The 26,370-nt window shown below is 37.3% G+C and overlaps 1 protein-coding gene across 1 annotated transcript in view; it reads right to left on the bottom strand.

Annotated features, from left to right (window-relative positions):
* The window catches only part of ttc27 (tetratricopeptide repeat domain 27), a 267,145-nt gene that overhangs the window by 90,367 nt on the left and 150,408 nt on the right, over positions 1–26,370 (bottom strand). Inside the window, exons 10-11 of the mRNA XM_039739065.1 lie at positions 7,751–7,864; positions 850–945 (exon numbers count right to left, since the gene is read on the bottom strand). Of these exons, the coding sequence (XP_039594999.1) occupies positions 850–945; positions 7,751–7,864 (210 nt within the window). The remainder of the gene's footprint in view (positions 1–849; positions 946–7,750; positions 7,865–26,370) is intronic.

Below are 26,370 nucleotides of genomic sequence, written 5' to 3'. Positions count from 1 at the left end.
TTCAGCCTTCTACCTACACAGGAAGTTGGAGAATTAGTGATGAGTGAGTCAAAGAAGGCTTTGCCTTTTATTAGTGTATGTATATATATATATATATATATACACATACACACACACATATACACACACATACATATACACACACACATATACACAGTATGATAATTCAGATGAAAATAAATATCTTAGAGCTTTTTGTGCACATTTGTATATGAGGAACCGCCGTTTTCCAGGACCCACCAGTGTGTATGGTTATGTTTATATCTGTATGTATATTTTAATTGCTTGACCTATGCTCTGCAAAACTGTTTTTACTTGTACCATAGACCTTAAAATCTAGAACACATAAATTCATAGGTTCCTGTTGATACTTTAAATTGTTAAATGAATAAAGTTTCTCATTTCAGTAACACTTTGTAGTGAATTAGTATCAGTATGGGTTTCAGTATTCAAACCAAAAAAGGCATCATAAAATATAATGCTTGTTCCTAATAAAGTGCAGTGAAAGTGTCCAGCTTGTGTTTTACAAACGCTAAATTAAAAAGCTTCCTGCCATGTTGCTCACTAACAGACAATTCACAATTCAATTCTTTTTAAAAGGTTCTGGCTATTCACTTGCCATAAGTCTCCATTGTTTCCAAACAAAAATATTAAATATATGGGGTGTTGGGGACACACTGAGCGCATTCAGAGGGCCAATTATAAATGCTATAAGAAATGGCATTTGATTTATTGAATTGGTGACTTTAGTCAACAAATGTATTACTATAAAAATAATTGTGGAACACATTCTTACTCTATAGACATTTTGGAACTCCTCTATTATAAAACACAAAACAGTGCATTTACCTGAATGGCCCAGCGGGGAGGAACCTGAGAGCAGTAAAACATTTTTAGTCTTTCAAGCACATGAAGGTCCTTCTCTTCAAAGTGATCTACAAGAGTCTAAAAACATCAAGTATGTTAGCACAATGTAAGGACAGATGTAATACAAGAATTCATGTTAATACAGTCACCCTAATTTTTGAGAGAACACCACTTCAGAATTTAATCATAAAGAGCCCATTTCATTTGTGTTTCTTATATTTTTCTGCAGCTGATTTTATTTTGATATTACCAACCACAAATATGTCTTCCAGACTTGTTTATTGCAATGAAAAATTAGAAATACAAACCAATAAATTATTTTTTTTCCCCCAAAATAGGAGGCTTTGCTCGCCAACCCATTCCCCCAGCCCGCGATATACACTAGCCACTTCACGTCTCTGCTGCTCACGTATGTGGATTTCACTTTCAACAAACAACAAACCTTTTAATTCTCGTGGATACACCTCTTCATTGGGAAGAAACACTACTTTTCTCTGATGGCAACACGAATTAGACGATCTACGTTTAAATCCAAACAATGTATTTGATCTCTTTGAACTGTTCCGTTAATTCATTATGTAATAATTTCCGTTTTTCTGTGCTAATGCAATCTTTACTAACATTTTCTTGAGACTTTCGAACTTGAGTACTTCCATTATCTCTAACCTGCTCTGCATGTGTATCGTGCCAACGTTTTTGACTTCTTTACAACGTTTTACTTTGTCGTCTACTCTTTGACTTTTATTTCCAGCCCCAGGTGTGGTCAAATCTCTTAGTACAAAGTCTCATCTTGCGGGAAGAGAAAGTATCTCTCTGAAAAAGTCACGTCTCATCCCAGGCTAAAAAGTCTTTTCTCGTTCAAGGATTTTTTTTTATTATAAAAGTGAGATACATATGTTAAAACTGCAAATCTATATATATGAAAGTCAATGTGTGTGTGTGGGTGTGTATGTTCCACCATCACTTCCAAATGGCTGGAGCGATTTTCATGAAACTTGGTACATATGTAACTCATTGGTCGACTAAAAATACTGTAGGGTGAAATCAACCCTAACCGACTCCCTTCTCATGATCTTGCGGTCTCGTATGCATGTTATCATCCGGTTGATACTTGGAACGAACACCATAGGACAAACTGAAGGTGACTGCCAGCATTCTTTATGTTTGAGCGCCACCACCGTGCCCCTGTTGCTTTTGAAAATAGATAAGAGTTGGCCGGTTCCGAGCGTCAACTGGCTGATAAACTATATACAAGACCGCAAAACAAGCACATTAGTGAGTCTTCATTGTTTGTTAATTTATTTTTATTTTTAAAATTGTGTTTTTTTAATATTTTTCTCAAATAATTAAAAAAAAAAAAAAAACTTTATATTTTCCTCCCAGGCAACACCAGTTATTTCATCTAGCAAGTCAATAAAATTAGCCATAACTGTATAACTATTCCACTTGTAATGGCACAAAAAACAAATTTACATAAATATCTGATCAAGAAGAACTGGCAACAGTCTTGTGAAAACCTTAATGAGAAAATCACTTATTAATTCATTTATGAAGCCTACTAATTTTCCCAATTGCACTGCCAATAATTCTTTTCAATGTGTGCTGGTTTATTGTTTCTCAGAGAGTGAAGAGGGGATATTATAACTGAGAAATCATACGCACTTGTAATTGTTAATCAGTAGGTAGCTGAAAGATGTTACATTACAGCTTCTTTAATTAATTGAGGGTATCAAGCAGACAGAGAAGAGGGGGACAGAATTTCAGTGCACTCAGTGCATATGGAGACCCCTTCACATTTTATTTTTTATTTTTGTTATGTTGGAGCCTTGTGTTAAAATCATTTCAATTAATGTAACCCCTACATCAATAAATACTCAATACCACAGAAGTACAAAGCAATAAATGATTTTAGAAATTTTGGCAAACTGGGTAACTTACTGTTTTCGCTTTGTCAATCGTCATTCTGGGCTACTAAGTGTTAGCAAAAGGCTGCAACATAACAAAATGTGAAAAAAATGAAGAGGTCTGAATACTTTCTGAATCCTCTCTATTAATTAAATAAAAGATATTCAAGACTAAATCTTAACTTGGAGAAGACGTCATAATTTAAACGGTGGTCATACAACACATTACATGGATTACTTTGTCATTTATGTCACATTTTATTTCCTGGTAAACGGTCATTTCTGTATTGCTCACAGATGCACTTCTGAGTAAAGACTTCTTGACCTGTGTTAACCACCACAACTTCACATTTAACAGAAGCATGCTTGTATGGCTGGCTGATACGGTCAAAAAATAACTGACACTCAAATGAAAACTGAGAATGGCAAAACATTTAGCTTTAATCTATGCTTACACAAGGAAAAGAAAACTTGAATAATTATAGAACTGCTTCACATTTGACTGTCACTGTACTCAAGTGTGCATTATACAGTATTACAGGGAGGAGAAGGCGAAACTGCATGATGACATCAAAAGGGAAATTTTGCACTAAATTCAGACAAGAGAAAAAAACTAATTTTGAGAATTGTCATTAAGCACTCCAATCGCATTCCACTGCATTGCTCAAAATTCTGAATCCTTATTTTAGCCACTTTAATGACTCTATGGACAGAAGATGCAGGCCTTCAGAACATCCTAAGAGGCAACATAAGACAATAATATCATAACTAATTAAAAATTACTTTCACTTCACTTTCTGCACCAACTCTGATTTTCTGACAACACTATAGCAATGGGCCACTTTCAAAAATCAAGTGTCAACTGAAGCATAAATTGTAATACATCATTAAAAGAGTGTGGTTAAAACTAGAGCCCTTAGAAGACAGTGACTTTCCAAAAAAGCTGACTATATAATCCATTAATTCCAAGTCAAGCCAGTTTAATTAAGAGTAAGTTCTGATAATGTTCTGCTATATTTTTCAGAGAATCAACTCATCACCACAAAATCTAGGCTGGCATTCCTGAATGACGCAACCTAAACTTCAAAATAAAGATTTTACTTTACTAGTTTCTTCACTGACAAAGGTGTTGGTTGGGACGTTTTTTTTAATTAGTTTGAGGTAAATTTAGAACTGTGAAATTGACTCTAAGGAGACCCTGACTACAGATACACTCATACTTCTTACTGAATTACACTTAAACCAATGAGGAACTGCTTGGGGGTGTTTGCAGGACTCTTGACCAGTGATCTTCATGAGGGGTCTTCAATTAAGAAGCACAAATTTGCTTGTACCCAATTCACTTTTGTGTCTGCTCTGATTATCCTGAAGTGCATTTTCTTAACAGTATTTTACCCAAAAATACACACATTTTGGATGTTTTCAGCATACAGCTCCATAAATGAAATGTAAATTATGCAACACAACTGAATTAAGATTTGTTTTTCAAAGATATGAAATGGCAGCACAATTCAGAATGTACCAGTCCTTTTTTTCTATATGAGACCTACAGGTTTGGGAAGTCAAATCCTATAAACGCTTCAGGTACAAGATGGAGCTATTAGATGTAAACTGTGGAATGGCAAAAAAATTAATAAATGAGCATCCATCTGGGAAACAGCTTTCTTTTAATGACATGTATAATATCTTGGTGTAAGGAAAAAATATATTAGTGTTGTGTCATATAGAAATTAAAATCCTTTTCATAGTAGATGTGATGTTTCATTAGCATTAGATCAAAGACCAATTGTCTACATTTTGATACAATATATTTTTTAATAGTCCACCATGTAGCTATTGTAATTTCCCACTAACCTCTCTCTGTTCTGTGTGCCCAAAGAGCTGGACAAGTGCAGGTATTGTCACACATAATATACTAGACCTTACCACATTCAAAGTGAAGGTCCTCACAGACCATAATGACATGATGATAGGTTCTCTAACACACTAGCTGATAATAAAAATAAGATGCAGCAAGTAACAATTTTAACTATAGGGCATTTTCAGAAAGTCCGTTTAAAACTGAGAAATTCAGAAAAACACACAAAACACAAACACACAAAAACGTCAGAAGCAGAGTGTGCTGCCATCTTTTCTGCCACATGGTGCATTTCACCTGTAAACATTAGTTTATCTAAGAAGCTCTAATATCTTTTCAAACAAGAACAGTGCAAAAGGTTTCATATTAAATAAGATAAGGGAATTGGGCAGCAAAATACTGGCTGTTGAAGGAATCCCACAAACCCAACAATAAAAACAGCTACTGTATGCTCAGATTTTACAGCGCTGTATATTTCTGACCTGCTAGGGGAGTGAAAAAAACGACATACAAAACAGAATCAGGCATCATCTTTTTCTTGTAAATTTTAAACTGGGCTCTCTTTAGTCAATGTCTTACTGCAGCTGAATAGCATGCTGCTACATAAATCTTGTTTATTGTTGAATAAACTATAAAGCTCATACAAAAAATGATAAATCTACCTAAAAGAGTTAAATAATAAATATTGTTAATAGGTAATGTGTTAGATCTTTCATTCTCTAATTACTTGAGTACCTCAAACAAGACTAGCTGTCTGCCTTGAGCCTGGAACAAGACAGCTCTGCTTCACCTAAATAATCATGTCACATTAGCTGTGATATACAATTCACACAGAAGCCAGAAATTGATAGGCTGACATGAAAGGATGCTGACTAACACAATACTAGAATCTTACAAGGATTAACTGGCACTGTCATCAGAGTCACAAACACAAATACAAGGACAGCATGTCATTATTCACTTTTTTTTTTTACAGTCAAATGTCTTCAGGAAGGTGTTAAAAATACCAGCTTTCAGAAAAATAAAAGTATAATGTACAATATGACATCAGCGTTAAGATGTCAGACTAGGTTAACAGTGCGGTGCAATGGCCACTTCACAATCTCTGGTCGATTGAATTCTATGAAACATATGATGGACAATGAAGTGACAGCTTGATAACTGTCATTAATGGTTGAGACCTTTTATTTAGGTTACAGAGGCAGAATGCAGAAAAGCAGCCACAAATTATATAAAGTTGTTGTCAAAACCTGTAGTTACATTACCAGGTTTGTAAAATGTGATGCATGATTCTATGTCAGTTGTGTCCCATACACGTCTAATCCACCAGTTAGAGGACAGAGAGAGACAACGGCATCACTTTGTTTAGGAGTCCAAACATATGGAGTGGATCTCACTCAGTGTTCATTAAAGCCTATGGATCCTGAGGTTGTTTTTATTAGGATTTTGCTAACTCTATTAAGTAGTAATTCTATTCATATGCTGTATGGTTCTACAATTTCAGGAAAATCGTAACTGACAACACCACAAATGTGTTTTACCTGTTGTTCGATTTGCTACATTGGTAAATGTGCCCACCTAATATGTTCTGCATGCTGCCTGTAGCCTGCTTTAAAAACTGGTTAAGAGGCCCTCTGGTAAAAGCCTTCATTATCATCAGTCTATTCATTTAGGTTAGATAAACTTTATTAATCCCAAGGGAAAAAATTCAGGTGCATTGAGCAGCAGAAACACAAAAAACAAGAATACACACTCACATGACAAATGATACACCCATCTAATCAATCAATAAGTAAATAAATAAATGAATATCATGCAGAAATTTCAATATGAAGCACTGCTTCATACACACACAGAGCTTCCAGCATGTCCAGGTGTAATGGAAGGATTTTTCTCTGTAAAAAGCAAAGGTGAAATAAAGAGAGCAGATGGGCGTTGGTCGCTTCAGCGCGGAACCCAGCTGCATTACTAATGTTTTGGGAGAAACAGCCGGGAATGTTCTAAAGATACAGCCAAGGCTATGTAATGAGTTGTTTTTCACATGTAAGCATATTACTGTGTCTTCTGGTATCAGGCACTAGTCTCAAGGCCGAGTAGAAGGGAAAAAGCGCTGTGTCCCGTGGAAGGAGGGGATGTGAGAAACTGATCACTTCTGCATGCACTGCTTCCACTTAGACCGCTTTTGGGCAAGGACACCTAATTAGTATATAAGGGAAGGTTCTGCCCTCAGTTTCTTTGGACGCTCAACCGTGGGGAAAGGCGCACACCGCCCGGTCTTATCTGATAAAAGGCACATGGGTTGATCCTCTGACGAGACTGACATGCGGGCTCCCTCAGTCTACTGGTCTAGGATGATGGCTCTGGGTCTTTTGATGTATGTTACAGTATGTATGTATGTTATTGTAAGTATAAGTTTGTCTCTTTAAGCATATATATTTATTTCTATAACCCATTCATATGTATTTATATGTTATAATTGAATAAGTAAATTTTATTGAAGTATTGGACCTCTTCTCTCTGATTTTTGCCTACTTATGTTTTAATCCCCTGAACCATTTTCCCAAATCAAAACACCAGGGTTCACCAGATTCAACATTCTTGAATGTACTTTTGCTGTGTACTATATTTTAAAGTCACAATATCAAGCTGTTATATTCTTTTACCAGCTGAAATGCTACTTGTACATTTGTCATGAGCATATACTTGAAGAACCACGCTTCAAGACATCAATGTAAAATCTCTCTAAATTACAAACGAAAAGAGCCTCAAGCAGCCTGGTCTTGACCATGGAGTGATATTGTGAGGCTGACATCCTTACTGATTAGTAGATGCACCCTAAACTGATAACGTAAAAAGGCAGTCTGACAGATGTTGTCAAATCTTTTGAACAACAGAGTCATAAACTGTAGTCGACTTAGAGGATATGCTTTCTATCCAGCCAGGGTTTCCTTAGACAGAGAACACAGACAATGCATATTAGAAACAAACAAGATGGCACAGATATGACAACATACTTTATGACATACTGCCAAAGAAAAGTCTTAGGTTTCCATACAGAAAACCACCCATGTGCTATGTCTCTATTTGTTCCTTATCAATTTAAAGACCAATTATGGGATACCTGAGTTTGCATCATGGCTCTCTCAATTCTTCGTGCGCTGCCCTTTTCAAGCTTCGTCCGGATCATTAAAGCAGTCACTTCAATTGGCCAGAATTTGGGTTGAGATAGTAGACACTACAAAAAAAAAACAAGCAAGTCATTTAATCTTAACAAGAAATACATTTTCAAATTTTTGTGCATAAGAAATATCAAGTTAAAAAGCAAGCATGCATTGGTTTTTTTTCATTTAACACCACCAAACACTATCAAAAACTATATATTACGTGATCTTGTCCCACTATGCTTATATTGCAAGACTAAAAACACAATTTTGACTTTTCTTTTTAGATCAACTTACTGTTACTTTCATTTTAACATTTCAACAAGTACTAATGGGGTGTACTGATAAGGGGGATTTGACAGGGAGTCAGATGAAGAACTTTAAGAATAGTGTGCAATTTAACCACTGGCAAAAACAAGGAACTGCTTATTGACTTTCGTCGTGCCAAAGAGCCACTAGACCCAGCCATAAGTCAGAAGTGGATGTTGAGGTGGTGCACCGCTAGAAGTGCTTGGGGGTCCACGTCAATGACAGGCTGCATTGGTCTAGTAACACAGAGGAACTATAAGTAGAAGGGCAAACTAGACTATTTTTTTTGTTTGGAGATTAAGCTTATTTAATGTGGGTTGTGACATTCTTCACATCTTCTATAACTCTGAGATTGCCAGTGTGATTTTTCTACTCTGTGGTGCACTGAGCTGGTAAAATCGCTTCAAGATAGGACCACTGAATCAACAAGCTAATTGAAAAGGCAGGTTCAGTTATGGGACAACCTCTGGGTATTCTGCAGGTCGAAGTAGCACAGGAGACACACAAACACTGAGGACTTTCAGGCAACAAATTATTTGTCAGAAGTGATTTAGGAAACGCTATGGGGGCTCCTTTATACCAACAACAATACGCCTGTATAATGTCTTGCTGTTTTCTTTCTTTGTAGATATCCTGGTGTGTATTTTTTGTTTGTTATAATACATTAATATTTATTTTTTGAGTTTCTGTAAAAGAGCAAATTCCCCCCCTTGGGATCAAGGAAAGAAAGTCCATCTACCTATCTTATAGTGCCTTTCATATCAATCTCTCTATCTTTTACAGTGCCATTCCTACCTGTCATTATATCTGTTTAATAGTGTGCTCCATATTTATATTATCTATGGTCATATAGTGCCTTTCATATCTATCTATCTATCAATCCTATAGTGCCTTATCTCTCTCAGTTTGTGTAAAATTTTCTGGATATTAGGCCAACTGAGCTGCAATGGACTGAAGAACATTTTCTCATTTGCCTAATTTCTTGAGGTTTTGTACTGTGTAGATTTTTTATTCTTTACTAGGACATAATTTGCTGCTTTCATTTATTTCCGTTTTATACTTTAAATGTGATGTTGGGTTCAAAAGCAAATAAGTTTCAATTTAACACTGAGAACTGATGCTCAGTGTTAAACCAAATCCTTTTTTGGTCTTCCCAGTAATAACAGACATCTTTCTTGGAGTTCAAGAGAACAGCCTATGTGTACATAAGTACTGTGCTATTTAAAATTCTATAAAGGAAACTATCAGGCACATACAAGTAGGAAAGCTGCTCCATGGCGATAAACGAGGAGATCCTCAAATTAAAGCATGCCACTCACAGTTATTAGATGACATCAAGTAACTGGATTCCTCTCTACACAGATTCTACATTATCAGATTTGGCTCACAGTTTACGTATTCTTTATTTTAAAGGAATGTATGGCTGTTACATCCATTTAAGTAAGTTTAAAACCAAATTAGATTTGCCAAGCCCAATTATGAAATGGCTTCTTTCCAGTGTGTCAAGACAGAATGCACTAAATCTGCTTAAACTGGAAGATCGATTACACTCTTTCCCAAGCAAGAATTTAAAAAAATTATGAAGCCGAGACTTTTCCAAAATAACGTGAATTTTGATTTCCCAATGGCTCACAACTGCTGATAGCTAGCAACAAAAAGATGACATTAACAGGATCACAACTAGGCACTGTCGCGAAGTATAAAAGCAGTTCATTGTTCACCTTTTTAAAGAGCTATTGGAAGACCACATGTAGAGATATATAAGCTGATGCCAACATGGCCTGTTTTAAAGGTGTGGTTCACAAGACAAAATGGCTTTGGGATTAGAGCATGGAATTTAGGGTCCGCATGTTTTGTTAGTTTGAGATTAAAATGAACGTGTATCTAGTCATACTACTTGGAAAACAATTTTGTTGCACCCTAATAGATGGAAAAGTATGAGATTTAAAAAAGAGGATCTCATTTCAGTATTGAACCTCATCCAAGACAATCTGAAGAACCCGAACCTGCTGTTATGCTGTGCCTGGGACAAGAGCTTCTACTTTTCTTTCAGTTGCCACAGGATGACTTAGGAGACTTTGGCGTTAAGACTGTCTCTGGCGATCATCATGGTGATTCTTAGAAGTGAAAGTAAAACAACCTGCTCAGTGTCCTTTGTTGCATTACCCTTTCCTAGTAACTCTTGAGATTTGGGCAAGGAAGGGGTTCATTTAACTGCCATATACCAAGATTTGAAAAGCACAATGATGTTATATAGATGCATAAAATGCAATTACTGTACATTAAATGGTTGGTCATTTAAATTTGCAGTCTTGCCTTGACTGCTCTGAAGGCAGAAGGTGATACAAAAGATTTCACCTAGCCGAGCTAAATGATCAACTCACATGCATGGTTCAAAAATGAATAGAAATATGATTTGCACATTGATAATATTAAATAAGTATACAAAAACTGGACCAAGTGTGTAGAGGAAAATAGACTGACCATTAGACTGAAGCTTGCTGACAAAGTTTCCCTGTAGCATGTCATATGAGAAACTAATATATTTTATAAATGTTATTCCTAACGCACATTGTGATGAGGAGCACTAAACTGGTTGTTTAAACAAAACATCTCTATACATTGTTCCATATCCGCAGCCCATGCACACCAAAACTGTCAACTTTGCTGTATCGCACTTTAGAACATGTTGCAAACAATGCTGTATCCCAAGCTCCTCCAAAGAGATGAAATCAATCTATTGTCAGAAATCCTGGAAAATGTTACTCTATGTACATATAGTAATCATCTCCTCACAACAAACAAGCTGTTTCTGAAAAGTAGGCCATGTTTAGGGAAATATCGCTATGGAAACCAAAACCCAAGACAACATTATATTGGCCATTAGATAAGAAGTTACACTATTCAAAACTAGAAGAAGTCTCTGCATTATACCCTGAAAAGATAATCGTATGAACAAAATAAAGGAGATAAAGTACTTTTTGAGAAGAAAGTCAGGATGTTCGCATAAAGTGAATTCTGAAAACACAAGCACAGTGACCTTTACTAGTAAACGGAAACTGAAGTTAATGTAAACCAGCTCTTGGGAATGAACACACAATTTTTCTTACTTGATGACAAATAACATTTGTCTTTAAAATATTTCTGTTTGAGCTTGGTAGTTTACAGTAAAATATGTAATCTAGAAGAGCTTGAAAACTTTCAAATTCTCAGAATATATTTGTAAGGCAAAATAATTCAGTTCAGTTTATTCTATTTATTAGTGTGATACACTAATCAATAAATATAACAAAAACAATATATCAATAAAATAACAAAAAAGATAATTCAACTAAAAGCGTAAGACACAAATGTGCTGCTTACACAAAATACAAAACACACATGCATGGAAGAAAAATGTCAGTTTCCTGATGTGTGTGTGTATAAAAAGGACAGACGGACAAGAGAGTTTTTATTGTTATACAAAGCTGGTGGATTTAATTTGACCTTGTTGACGCGGATCAATAGACAAAGATTTTTTAATGTCAAAGTGAAAACGGATCTCTGCAAAGTGGTATAAATTGTTTACAAATATAAACAAGCACAAAATAACTGATCACATATGTATCAATCCTGTTTAACAGGATACCCCTACATCATTACTGGTGCTGTCAATTTGTTGTAGAAGTCACATGGTTAGTTCAATTGAGGTCACGGTCAGGGATTTCAGTGGATTGTTGAATGTGGAAGGGGCAGCTTGCAGTCAGTTAGTATGATGACCTAACATACACAATGAGGATCAAAACAACACTCTAAGCAACGCCAAGATAAGGTGATTGAATAGCACAAGTTAGGGAATGGAGTCACTTAAGTCACTGAATATCCCTGTGAAATCAGTCATGAAGAAATGGAAAGAGTATGGCACAGCTGTACATCTGCCTTCAGCTGGTCATCCACAAAAACTGAGTGATGATGAAAGACCACCAGTGAGGGAGAGACCTCTGATCTGAGAATACTGAAGGAGTTCAAAGCTACAGTGGCTCAGATTAGAGAGACTGTGCAGACAATAACTGTGCCCGGATGGTTCATCATTCACAGCTTTAGGGGAGAGTGGCTCAGTAGTCAAACTGACTGAAAAGACCATCACCTAACTAAAACATGAGGAATGACTGGGAACACCACATGGACCGCTGCAGGAGATGATTGTTTCACCGTTACTTATGTATTCCTGGTTAATGAGTAAAAGCAGAGAGCATGATGATAGAAAATAGCTGACCCCTTAAAGGACTTCCTGCCATTGCACAAAACTTCCTTTCAGATTAGAACAGCCCTATTTTAAGAATGTCTTTACCAGAATTAACTTTCCTTGCTTTTTTTCCCCGAAAAATTCAGACTACAGCAGTGTAGATTTTTGCCTGTTGCTTGCCGCATATATGATCCTGTTTATGGTCCTATGAAGAGTGAGATGGGGTTTATCATGTCTGCTCTTTCATGCTTTATCTAAACTGACCAAGGATTATTATTGGCCCCATGGTACCTAACAGAAAGTAAGGGTGTTATAACCACTCATTTTTTTACAACTTATCTGAGACTGTCAGGATAGTATCATAGCTAAAAAAGAAATGTCATACTCTGTTAATATTTATGAGTGGCATTTTCTGCATTTAAAGTTATTAGTTATAACCAGCTTCAAAGTTAGTTTTACTACTTAAAATTCCATTTAGTAAACTGGATAGTAATTAGGCTCTGAATTTGGCTGGATTGATTAACAGGTCAGAATTGAACAGATGGCTCCATAACCAAACCAAAAATGGTTGCTGCTGATAGTAATTATTCAATTTAATCATTCAGTACTAAATCAAAGTATGCAACCGACTACAGAAAGAAACTTTAAACTTCAGAACGTATGTGCCTGTAAAGTCAACTGTCAAAAGTATAACATGTCAATATCTCAGAATAAACACATTAAAAGGCCCACTATCTATTCATTTATATTCAAGACTGCTTAAGCTGCACAAGCTGACATGTCATTGAGATTTAAACTTGTAGCAAACAGTTACTGCCTTTTAATTTTTGAAACAGGTGTGCTCCTCCAGAGCACTCTCAGGCTTTACCAATTAAATTATCATCTTTATAGTGACAGCCAAAAAAACAAAAGAGCCACAAAATGCTAAGCAAATGTAATTTAAGCCCTCATTGTGACATCCCTCTCTGCTACACTGTATTTTTCAGTAATTTCTACAACATATTAAATAATTTTTTGGCAACATCATGCTATTGTCTCTATAAATGAAATCTTGTCATACCATAACAAACATAAGACACATTTGAACTACAGTATGACAAGTGCAATGGCAAAAACACTTCCATCCTCTTGGATTTCACCCTTTTTTTTTTAATTCATTTTTATTTGCTTATTTGCCTTTATCAAGGGAAACTTACAAGATTTATGATACAATTGGTTATATTTCCTTTGGTTTTCCAATTGGAGCACAGGCAGGTCAAGTGACTTGTTCATTTTCACATGTAGCTGGCCACAACCTCAGGGTTCAAAAGCCTTAACCACCACACCACACTAATTCCAAGTTAACAGAAAACAAGTTCTCAGAGAGTTACTTCGTTAGTAGAAAACAACAATGCACTCAAAAACAGGCTGGAATATGTCTAAGTGAATTTGTTCTAAGTGACAGTAGGAAGAAACAAGAAGTGGTGTTGAAAATAAACTGATCTATCAAAAGAAATCCTGAGCACTTCACTAGTTACCATAAATTAAGACATATAAATCTTATTACATCACAATGATCACATATTGAACAATGCTAAGCATCAAAACAGATAAATCATTTATCTTTAAAATAGTAAAAAGAATAACACATTAATTAAAAAAGTCAAGTTTTAATTACAAAGCCAAAAACATTAATTTAAAAGCTAATAGTGCAATATCTACAACAATATTGCCTGAAAGGACAATTCTCCTTTACACTGTGTGAGGGCCCAATGGGTGTTCCTGCTGGGATTGTTCCAGCTCCCTTCCCTGGCCAGGAGGCCATGGGTAACGAGGAACAACTGGGGAGCAGTGATATTCCCCTGCTGTGCTTGGACAGAAGTACAGGAAGAACCCCGGAAGGACACAAAGATTGGGCTTCTGTACTGCTAAGGGCAGAGTGTTTCCCCCAAACACTGGGCGGCAGCATCCCATCTGGAAGGCCCCAGAATGGACACCCCATGGGTCTTGGGGGCCTGTCCTGCTGAGTTCTTTAGGGGCCACCAGGGGGAGCTATGAAATACAGACGGCACAAGGACTGTTGGGGTCCTGCCACACCCAGAAGTGCTTCAAGGGTGTAATAGATTGAGCACCAAAAGTACTCCTGGGTCTAGAGTTAAGCCCTTTACTCGACTCAGCAGTGAGAGTCAAGACTCAGTCAGAGTTGGAGTCGGGTGTGGAACAGAGAAAACAAAGTGTTGTACAGAAGGTATTGTCCCGAAAACACTTTAATTGAACTTGGACGGTTATGGTGCAATTGTGTTTAGGGTTTGCGGGTGCTGCTATGCCCTCTAGAGGCCACAACACATAAGCATCTAATCAAATCTTATGCCTTTAAAAAAGACACGATGGCCCCACTGCATTTATTATATTTTAAAGCAAGCTCACATTCCGAAGCTGTACAAATGAACCTGCTTCAATTGTAAGCACACGGAGCCTCCATCTGACAAGAAACCGACTAAAACCACTCCTCAATAAATTCACTCAAGTTAAATTGATATGCTAGTGAGAGTCTAAAACTGTCAAAAGGATACCATAATAAAGAATGTAAAGTGTCTAGGGGGCAATCAGATTTTTGTTCCTACTCTAAACTTAATTTAATCTAAGGACTGGAATTGCTCCTCTTTAAGGTTGTCAAACATTAATAATTTATGAATATATAACACGCTTATTTTAAGTTAAAGACACAATATACCTATTTACGTGCTGTTACCCGCAATAAAAATATTATCTATGATTATTATGATCATAATAATGATGATAATGGTAATGACATTATTAAAGCCACATAATCCAGTAATAAAATATAATAATAACATAATTTTTCCACACTATAGTATGCTGGGCTGGTTAAATCAATTCAAAAGAATCCCAATGAAACAACTAGAGTTTTAAGAAGCTAGGCTCAGTTATGGGATGCCCTCTGGACCCACTGGAGGCAGTAATGGAGGAAAGAATGAAGACAAAACTGTCAAACTATTATGAACAATGCTACACGACCCCTCTCTAACTCACTAGTATGGCGCACTTTTAACCCATGAGTTACCCAGCAGAAGTGGGCCAAGAAACACAACTGGGACTTCTTCATACCAACAGCAATATGCCTTTACAATGCCTCACCATGACTGCTCTGATTATTAGCCAAATCAGGAGTCTTCTTTCTTTTTTGTAATTCTTTGTGTGCATTTCAGGGTATACTGACATGTAAGATACAGTAATAAAAATGACTGGGAAATGCATTTTGGCCAAAGTCAATAACATAATTAAAAACCAAGAGCACAAGATTGATTAGCCAGAAAGTCAAGAAGGTAAGGATTTTCAATCTCGATTTTATAAAGAGTAATCCATCAAGCGCAGAATTGCCAAGGACAACCTTTAACCAGTGACCCAGACAGTGTCACAAACAGTGCACTCTGGGCAAAACTGGGCAGATTTCCATGGAGATGGTCATAACAATAGCATAAAATATCGGCTTCCATCATGATAAAACAAATAAATTGCTAACTTTTTAACAAAGTAGGACTCAACGAATCAGACATTAAGTTCAGTTTCTCTATGTAAAAATCCCATATTCCACATAAATAATTAACTAGAAGCTCCAAATCAGTGTTGTATGAATAATTTATAAAGATTAAAATAGAGGGAGGGTGTTATTTGTTTGTTTTCATATTTCTTGAGTGTCTGTAAAATGCAAAATTCCTCAATTGTGTCAAATAAAATTAGTCAGCAAGTTCGTTAGTTTATTCTCTTACTCTCTCTTATCTATCCATCTATCCATCCAGTTTAATTATGTTAATTATCAAGCAGCCGAAAGAAGAAGAAGAAGATCAAGTGTCATTTCCAGGTCCAATGTATAGCACGGGGTATACAATATTTACTCTTTCAAAACTAGAACCTTGGTATTTGCTATAATACACAAAACTGATGCAAAAGATGCCTGAATAAAGGTAAAATAAGCAGCATGGTGTGGTGTAGTGTGTAAAAAACATGGACTAAGGACCACAAGGTTGCCAGCTCAATTACAACTGACTTTGTAACTTAACCTGCAAATGTAAAAAATGAAAGTAAATAGCTACTCTAAATATATGGAATTGTAAAATTCTCTGGAATGCAGTTCAGTTTAGAATAGTGTTATATCATTTTTTCTGTGCATTAAAATATATCTCTCTATATACAAAAAAAAATCCTGGAATGGAAAAGCAAAGCGATGATACGTGATCTTCTCGGAAGTTTTCAGAAGACATTTAAAAGACCCGTGAGACAAAAAAGACTGGCCACGGTGCATCTCGTGGGACCGTAAACATGAGACTTGGGTGCCAAGAGATTGTCCCAGGGCAGTCTCGCGGGGACGTGGAACATAAGATTCTTGCAAGACATTCCTTTCTTATCAAATAAGAGCACGGACAGCCAGCAAAACAATCAGTCATGTAAAGTCATGTGGCACACACAGATCCTGTGCTCTCAGCAAAGAAGGAGCAGTGCGGAGAAAAGAGACCCAAGGCGCGATACACATGCAGAGAAAGGTACAGAATATGAAAACAGTAAAATTCGAAAGTATTGTAGTGTCCCAGCCAAGCTGAAGCCTTTTTTGCTTTAAGTGACTGTTAGGTCCGATCGAGGGAGGGCAGAGTACAGCACAGAAGACTGATAGCTGGGTGCCGATTGATGCTGTAAGGGGGAGTTGAGACCCGTGGGAGGAGGGGTTGGAGAGGGTGCTAGAAAGTGGTGTTTGGGGTTACGCAGCCAGCGATTGTTAAAGTAGAACTTTCGTGACACTTTATTACGTCAGTCGCTACAGTATCAAACAAAAGATAGTACAGATCACATTGACGCAAACAAAAGGAAATTAGTTTAAGAGAGAGAATTTCAAAAACAGGGTTTAACTCAAATGCATGTATTGGTTACTTTGCAAAAAAAATTATTAACTGCTGATGATGTAGATCGCTTTGTCTGTGCTGAAATTCCAAACAGAGAAACCTATACTGAATTATGGTACACAGTCATTAAACACAAGACTCACAGACCTCATTTAAAAAAATTCTGCATATTGGGACACGAAAGATTCCAAATATTGTTTTTACAGAAGTTTTGAAATAAAAGTGAAACTAATGAAATAGCAACAATTCAAAGAAAAAAAAAAATCTTACAAGTGTGTATCCGGAAAACCAACCACAGGGGTTGGCAAGTGAAGCGAGCAAGGGGCAAAGCCCCCTAGTAATCTATACTAATAAAAGGCAAAGCCCTCACTCACTCACTGACTCACTGACTCACTCACTCACTCACTGACTCATCACTAATTCTCCAACTTCCCGTGTGGGTGGAAGGCTGAAATTTGGCAGGTTCATTCCTTACAGCTTCCTTACAAAAGTTGGGCAGGTTTTATATCGAAATTCTACGCGTAATGGTCATAACTGGAAGCTGTTTTTCTCCATTTACTGTAATGGAGATGAGCTTGAACGCCATGGGGGCGGAGTTTCGTGTGACATCATCACGCCTCCCACGTAATCACGCAGTACATAGAAAACCAGGAAGACCTCAAAAAAGCGCTGAAGAAAACATGCATTATATAATTGAGAAGGCAGCGAAACAATAAGAAGCGAGCGAGTGACATATACAACCATATTCGTGAGTTCTACTACTTCGGAAACAAAGCACGATGTAAACCTACACTTTAAATTAAGTTCATAGACAGGCTGCGCTGGCGTTTGTAATTTAGTGCCTGCCCATATAAGGCCGTCCGTCAGCGGCAATCCAATAGCAAACTGCCACGGGTAAATATTCACGGGTGAAGGACTGTGCTTATGGAGAGGAAGATGAGATGGTCAGGGTGGTGTTTGACACAAACTCAGCGAAACTGCGAGAGAAAGTTTTAAGTGCCAGGACTAAGGTAACATTAAATACAGCCATGGACATAGCACGAGATGGCACCAGCACAGCTGGGAACCTTCGATGCATGTACACCGAGCGCTCACGTGAACTGGCGCAGTGCACAGATAAAAGCAACAGTTCCAAAGAGCTGAACAAAACCGAATTACACAATTGAAAAGGCAGCAAAAATATGAAGCGCCTGATAAGCATATTCATAAATCCAGCTACTGCGAAACAAAGCACACGGTGGAAAAAGTCAATGTCCCGCTAAAGGAAGACAGTGTAAAAAAAACCCGTGCATGCAGTGTGTCAGGTCTCAGATAAAGAAGAAGACGAGCTGTTTATTGATGCAGTAAGAAACGAATCGATGAAAGAAACCTGTCATCTTTACAACGATTGACAAACACGGAATGTAACTTGAACACAACACATCCTACAAATACGAACCTGATTGAAAGAAATAATGATAATCAAATCCTTGATGACAGCAACACTCAGTAACACTCACAAACAAATACTGTATATTGACAGTCATGTTACGTTATTTTTAAAATGTTCCCTTTTCTTTTTCTAGCTTTTAAACACACTACTTCTCCGCTGCGATACGCGGGTATATATATATATGTATATATATATCCCGATCTACATACTCCAATAATGGATACTTTATTCGCCATCAATGATTGTTTTGGTAAAGCCATACTCAGTGTATTCATTAGATGAACGGTAAAAAAGTAAGAGCGAGGGAGGATGACTTATTGAGGCATGCAAGCAAAACCACAATAGCACGCTGGCTCGATGTAAAAAAATACATCTTTTCACGTTCTATTTACTCCATATGTGTCAAACTCAAGGCCCGCAGGCAACATCCGGCTCGGCGTGTAATTATATCCGCCCGAGATCATTTTATATACTGTATTATTGTTATTAATGGCCCGGGATATGAAGCACTGGTAACACAATAAACTACAGATCCCATAATGCAGGGCTTCAGCTGCCTTGCCGAACACTTACCGCGTCACCGCCGTCTCTTCAGTCGTTTCCTTACTTTGAAGGAAGTAGCTTTTCAGAGCTTCTGCACTGTTTTATAAACAACGATATATAAGAAAGTCCTTTTCCTTGCTTTGCCAACAAGCAGCCTTTTATTTAATCCACGGGTTCTCCGCTGTTTCATTGTTCATTTATTACGATTTTTATAGTTATTGTGTAGGTTTTATTTAATCCACGGTTCTCTTCTGTGTTCACTGCGGTGTCTTCTTTCGCTTACGAGCTTGCCAAGGAAGCAGCTTTCTCATAGCTTCTGCACTGTTTTAAAACGAACGACATATAAGAAAGTGCTTTTTCCTTGCTTCACCAACGAAGCAACCTTTTTATTTAATTCACGGGTTCTCTTCTATTTTATTGTTCATTTGTTACGATTGTTACAGTTATTGTGTAGGTTTTATTTAATCCACGGGTTCTCTTCTGTGTGTCACTGCGGTGTCTTCTTTCGCTTACGACCTTCGCCAAGGAAGCAGAAACTTACAACCACCAAACTTTGTAACGCACAAGACTTCAGGTCACATCTCTATAAAACAACCTAATTGAAGCAACTATATTTACTGGCAGTGCCTCAGTGACACAGTTTTTATTTCTCGCATCCCCGTTATACCATCTAATCTCCCATTTTAATTCAAACGCGTTCAATTTCCAGTAAGGCTCTGCTTCGCAATGACAATTAATAAGTCTCAGGGACAAACACTACAAAAGGTTGGCATTTATTTGAGGCGGGATTGCTTTTCACATGGCCAACTGTATGTTGCATGCTCAAGAGTGAGCTCAGCACACAGCTTAGTCATATTACAACCAGAGGGCCGAACTGACAACGTGGTATACAGAGAGATCCTTAACAATTAATTTTTGACATATTTTCGTTCAGTCTAAAAATGTTTACTTTTTTATTAATATAAATATTCAGACAGTATTTCACCGCTGCGAAGCGCGGGTATTTTGCTAGCAGAATATAAAAGAAATGGCAAGTATAAATAATAGATAATGATAAGACATAAAATGAGTAAGCAGAATAAAAACAACAAAGAAGCAGGCACGGGAAAATAAATTCAAACTTCAAAAGAGGTTAGTGTATCAGCAGACATTATGTATGCACAAAGGAAGTTCATGAGGCAGGGAGCTACCAAAAAAATCTACAAGGGTCTAGCTGTTGACCTCTGGAACACTGCAGTTCAGGAGCTCCACTGTAAATTTATGTCACTTGGTACACAAAGTGGAAGCTCTGAGAAGGGTCTGACTGTGACTCACAGCGCTAGGTGACAGTGTTGTTATCCAAGAGATAGTCCTTCTACCAGCATGCCCACAACAAGATATGTCTACTTGACAGTTGGCATTATTCATTAGTAAGATTACCTTCCCACAACCCTAACTTCAACCACAGTGTAAGGGTGTTTCATGAGAACGAAGGTATGCCTTCAAAGTGTGCAAATGACTGGGCGTATTGTGTAACGTACATGACGTGTAATGCAAAGGCCACTAAAAGTCATTAAATGTATGCAATATACAAAGCTCCTCAATGGAGCAGGGCTCTGGGGGTTTGTAGCTACACTCTAAAGAAAAATAAACTGCCTGGTGAATCATGAGTCTTAAAATGTCAGCCAGGCGTAAAAAGATTAAGAACTTCAGTTATCAGTTACAAACTACGTCTCTTAGAGTAAAGCTTCCATAACGAATCAAAAGACATAGCGTGGGCTTCAGTTTCTGTCCGAGTATATAATGTTTTAATACGTATGCAGTATAGCATGAGAGTAAGACCATGAAGGGTGCAACTGGTCAGAATAATTATGTATGTTATATTACATGCCAAAGTTATATATACCTTGCAACACAATCAGAAAGATTATGAAAGCCACTGTTCAAAGAACTTATTGTTGGATCACCACTGCTTTGGGTTCAGCAGTATTATTTTGTTTTTTAAAGATTATAAAACAATTGAGTCATAACATATATTGGCTGCCATCATTTTTTCAGTATGACTAAATAATCCAAGAAAATATTTTACTCCACATACAACGGCTTAGCTGGATATTTGAAAAATTCCTGAATTACTGTAACTCTTTCCAAGATAATGATTCATGCAGCTTCATCCCTTCTCCTGTTTGAATGACTTAAATCACTGAATCTTTTCATTTGGCATAAAATGTAAATAGTGTTTTTGTAGATAATGGTGTTGTTACCTTTACTCAATATTAAAAAATAATTCTAAAAAAAAAGGCAGCAGTTTAAAAGTTGACAGCAGACATCAATGCAGCTGCCAGTGCCAGATGAGGAATTCATCAACAAGGAACTCAAGGACAGGCCCGTGTGAGAGCCCTCTTTCATCTGGGTATCATAATCCATTCTTTCCATTTCTGTCAGAAGTAAACATGCAACCTTTTTTATTATTTTCTTTTTCTCACGCTTTGTCTGAGTAGTGTCAGTTTTTTATGTTTCATTAATGCATACACAAGATGTCTGGGCTGCATAGTCTTTGTTGAGATGAATAATAGTTGGGTATTAGTTACAAAAACAGAGGAAACTCCAGCTGCCCTCTTGTGAAGTTTAAACAAATTGTAACTGCAGTGGTATATAAAACACCTGTCTCTTTGAAGTACTCATTCAAACGCATGTATGGAGCTACAGGAGATTCAAGACGATGGGGTTTTATTTTTTTTAAGAGGTACAATAAGGAGGAACTGGATTATAAAACACGGTATTGTGTGCTCAGAAGACTGAGCTGGCAAAGGCTGTTCTGCCACTAAGTGGTTATATGACACTTTTCTGTTACATAGCAAAAATGAACTGGTGACAAGTACAAGGCTGACTTCTCTCCCAGAACAGTCTGCAGCCCTCTAATGAAATATGTGGCATCGGACAAGAGGTAGATAGACCAACTTCTGTGCAATGAAACAAATTCAATGAAAGTACTTCAAGTAAAGTTATGAACTGGCATATAAAACTATTATATAGTGAAATGCATATTCAAAACTGAATAGAAATGTGATTTACTGCTGATCCTGGTATCTTACAGTGGAACCTCGGTTCATGACCATAATTCGTTCCAAAACTCTGGTCGTAACCCGATTTGGTCGTGAAACGAAGTAATTTCCCTAATTGGATTGTATGTAAATACAATTAATCTGTTCCAGACCGTACAAACTGGATGTAAATATATATATTTTTTTTAGTTTTTAAGCACAAATGTAGTTAATTAAAGCTTAGAATGCACAGCATAATAGTAAACAAAATGTAAAATCATTGAATAATACTGAGAAAACCTTGAACAACAGACAAAACTAACACTGCAAGAATTAGCACTATAGCGCTACGAACCGCTCCCTAAAAACACTCTTTTAATGAGTTTTAAGCATAGGGAAAGAAATGAACATGTGAAGAATCCGTGATTTAATAAACCACCAAGAAAAGTAACATTGCAACAATGCACGCTACGAACCGATCGCTGTAAACAGAAGTGGAAACAAAAACAAGCCCGGTGCATTCTTTAACTGCCTTCTCTGCCTTATGCATCCAGCCCTCTCTCCCTCGTGTGTGTGTCTCTCTCTCGCGCCTGTGTATGTGTGTGTCTCTCTCTGTCTCTCGTGTGCCTGTGTGTGTGTCTCTCTCTCTCGTATGTGTATGTATGTGTGTCGCTCTCCCTCTCGCTGCACAGGGAATGACTGAACACATGCGGAAATCATCGGCGCGCACAAACCGAAAAGGAAACTGGCTTGTTCGTATACCAAGTGTGTGGTCGTGAACAGATGCAAAAGTTTGGCAAACGTTTTGGTCGTAAACCGATTTGTACGTGTTCCTAGACGTTTTTTTTTTAATTCTTTGTATGTATACGTGGATTACCCTGAAGCTATGAGACAGTACCGCTAACCAGTGACATAAACCACAGAACAAACTGTACATTTATTGGTAATTTTTTCAAGACTTATGGACCAGAAATGTGTACTACTGAAAGAGCAATTTCAACCATTAACAGTGATCGTTGAAACTCAAAAATTAAAACATTACAACAATTGTAAAGAGAACAGGCCATTCAGCTCAACAAGCTCATCCATCTTATTCACCAAGTCGAGATATGAAGGTCCCTAAAGTCCTGCGCTTTCCCATCACATTACCGGGTAATTTATTCTGTGTGTCTTTGTTTTATTGCCTGAAGAAAAACATCCTAATAACAAGTTTCCAACTGCGTCTCTGTGTTCTTGATGAACTCATTTTAAAGTAACAGCTGAGAATCACGATACTAATTTCATTCATAATTTTAAACACTTCAATTAAACAAGCAGCAATTACAAACCCGCTAACATGCTAAACATACAGTACATGGGAGTTGACTGACAAAGAGAACTGATAGTCAAAGCCGTCCAGCATACAATTGCTTGTGTAAGTACAGTAAACAACGTAAATACAAAGGGGCCAGAAGAGGTATCAAGGGGAATAAGCCGAGACATGCAATGCCAGCAAGGAAATCAGCACTCCAGCAAACTATATTTAGGGTGGTCTGGTGAATTCCTGTCTTGCAAGGATCACAGCTCCCCAATCTTCCCCCTCCCACCCCAATATGGACAACCCCTCCATTTATGATTCACTTCCACAACTTGTTTTATAATTATTTGAAGCTGTGAGGCTAATCTTCACCATCTAACATATCATTTTAAGGCAACAGGTGAAAGTCAAACAGCAGCTGCCTCACCCTCCATAGGTCCAATGAGAGGACAAGACTACCAGTATGTTAAATGCAGGCATTCATCTGTTCAAGTGCTTTTAATCAGAGGGGTATTTTTACAACGGTATTTGTTTAGACTACCGAGATGCCCTTGGGAAGACATGGGAGATGGAGCTAAACATAGGAGTTCAGAACTAGTAACTTTAAGATAGTCTTGCTTTAAGTTTTGTTTTGATCTGGAAATGATGAAATACAGTCTGTCAGAAATCAGTCTTCAGTAAACGAGGTTCACTTTCAAGGCAAGACTTCTCTGTCTTATCAGTGCCAGCTTGTCATTAACAAGTAAACCATTCTGAATTAATGGTAGCTAGCAGAAAGCTGCAAAGTACTGAAGTATTTCAGATGTTTTTGATCCATTGTTGTGCCTGTTAAGTAAATGTACTGGATGTTATTCTGTCCCTTTGAAAGGCAGCTTTCTATACATTATACTGCACACACACACACATTATATATATATTGTATGTGGTGGCTATACTGGGCTCTCAGATGAGCTTGGATGACTGCAGAAGGGATCACTTATATGCTTGCAGTTTTACAATTTGCATCAAACTCGGAACAGGGATGAGAGAAGTGGGAGAAACTAATTCCCTCTAATGCAGAAAACTTCATAACAGAAAGTGATCTACTTGGGTAGCCAGGGTTCAGCTTAGACTTTGGGGTTTCTATGCAGATAGGGGAGTCCTCGACATGATTACAAGTAAGACGGCAAGCAAAAAAGTCAAGAGAGGCTATGCTTAAGACTCATGGCACACTGGTGAGCCCTCATCTGGAGTACTGTGTGCAGTTTTAGTTCCAAGGCTACAAAAAAACACAGTGTTAGAAAAAGTCCTGAGGAAAGTGACTAAGCTGATTCCAGGACTGTGAGGTATGAGGAGAGACAGGAAAAGCTGAAGCTTTTCAGTTTAACCTCCTTAGCATTGCATTTTATTTAAAAAAAAAATCGAAAAAGCGTTGCATTTTTTTCTGGCACGAAAAATTATATTTTTATTAAATCTTAGAAGTATAATAATGATACAAATGATAATAGTAATGATGAATACAAATAAAAATATGATATGAACAATAATAAAAAAATTAAAACAGCAATAATAATACTACTAATGATGCCAAAAGAGTATATAATCTCAAAATGAGTCCTTTGTGTGGTAAATGTTAAAGCACAGTAGAAAGACACATTTCAACGTCACAGTAGGGACAATAATAGCGTGTTTCTTTTTGGATTTTCTTTCCAGATTTATCACTTTTTCAACAGCACACTTCACAGGTACAATAAGATGCTCTGGATTGATCCACAATGTGCTGGGTTGACCACGTCTCTTTAGCTGTAGTGTGGATGGACATGCAGCAATGATTTGTTCTACAAGCTGGCATGTAAACTCTGCATGAGATATAGTTTTGCCAGCTTTTTGTTTGTATAGCATGAATACATTCTAAGTGCACTGTTCCACCAGATGATGAAATATCTTTTAGTAGTAGTATTTCTTTTGTTTCCGCCACATAACAGGATAGAAAGTCAATTGTTGATCCGCACAATCTACATTGCCCATCATGCAAGACACATCTATACAGTTGCCTGAGTGACACTCAGGACTAACGGTTTAATCACAGTTTATGCAGTCCAAGTAACGCTCGGGTCTACCACTAAGGAAGTTAAGAAAACTGAGAATAAGAGAGGACATGACTGAAGTGTTTAAATTAAAAAAGTAATTATTACAGTTGATCCAGACTGTTACTTTACAATGATTTCCACAAGAACACGGGAGCACAGGTGACAACTTAAGTGTAAATTTTACACAAACACTCTTAAGTGTAAATATCACACAAATGTTAGGAAGTTTTTCTTCACACAGAGAACCACAGAAACATGGAATAAACTACCAAGTAATGTGGTAGGGAGTAGGACTTTCGGGACCTTAAAATCAGTATTTGAAAAATTTTGGAAAATTTAGGTGTGGAGGATTGGCAAGCTCTACTGGACTAAATGGTCCTTTGTGAACATTTCTCTAATGTTAACGATTGAGCGTCTATTTATTTAGTGTGAGTGCCTTGAGGTCCAGACATTTCTGGCGCCCTGCTACTTTGTTTCTAATCATAACTTTTAACAGAGTTAAACTTTTTAGCGGCCTTAAACTCTCATTATGATAGAAATCGCGGTGCCAGAATAACAGAACTTGCAGCTTATTTTGTAGGGTTTGAATTATCAGAAGCATTCAGCTGTCTGATGAAGAGTTGTATGTTGTGTTTTTTAGTCTATCAGCACAAACCAAGCAGTGAGATCGATATGGTTTACTGAACTGAGTACAACTCACGCAGATGGCACCAGCTCTCCCTTTAACTTGAATGACTGAACCAGGAGCATCAACACTTTCAGAGAGGGGCAAACATTTATTGTAAAA

The sequence above is a fragment of the Polypterus senegalus genome, chromosome 16 (assembly GCF_016835505.1).
Source record: "Polypterus senegalus isolate Bchr_013 chromosome 16, ASM1683550v1, whole genome shotgun sequence".
In the NCBI taxonomy this organism is placed as follows: domain Eukaryota; kingdom Metazoa; phylum Chordata; class Cladistia; order Polypteriformes; family Polypteridae; genus Polypterus; species Polypterus senegalus.
The sequence above is the reverse complement of the archived record's forward strand: the minus strand, read 5'-3'. Positions and strand labels throughout refer to the sequence as shown.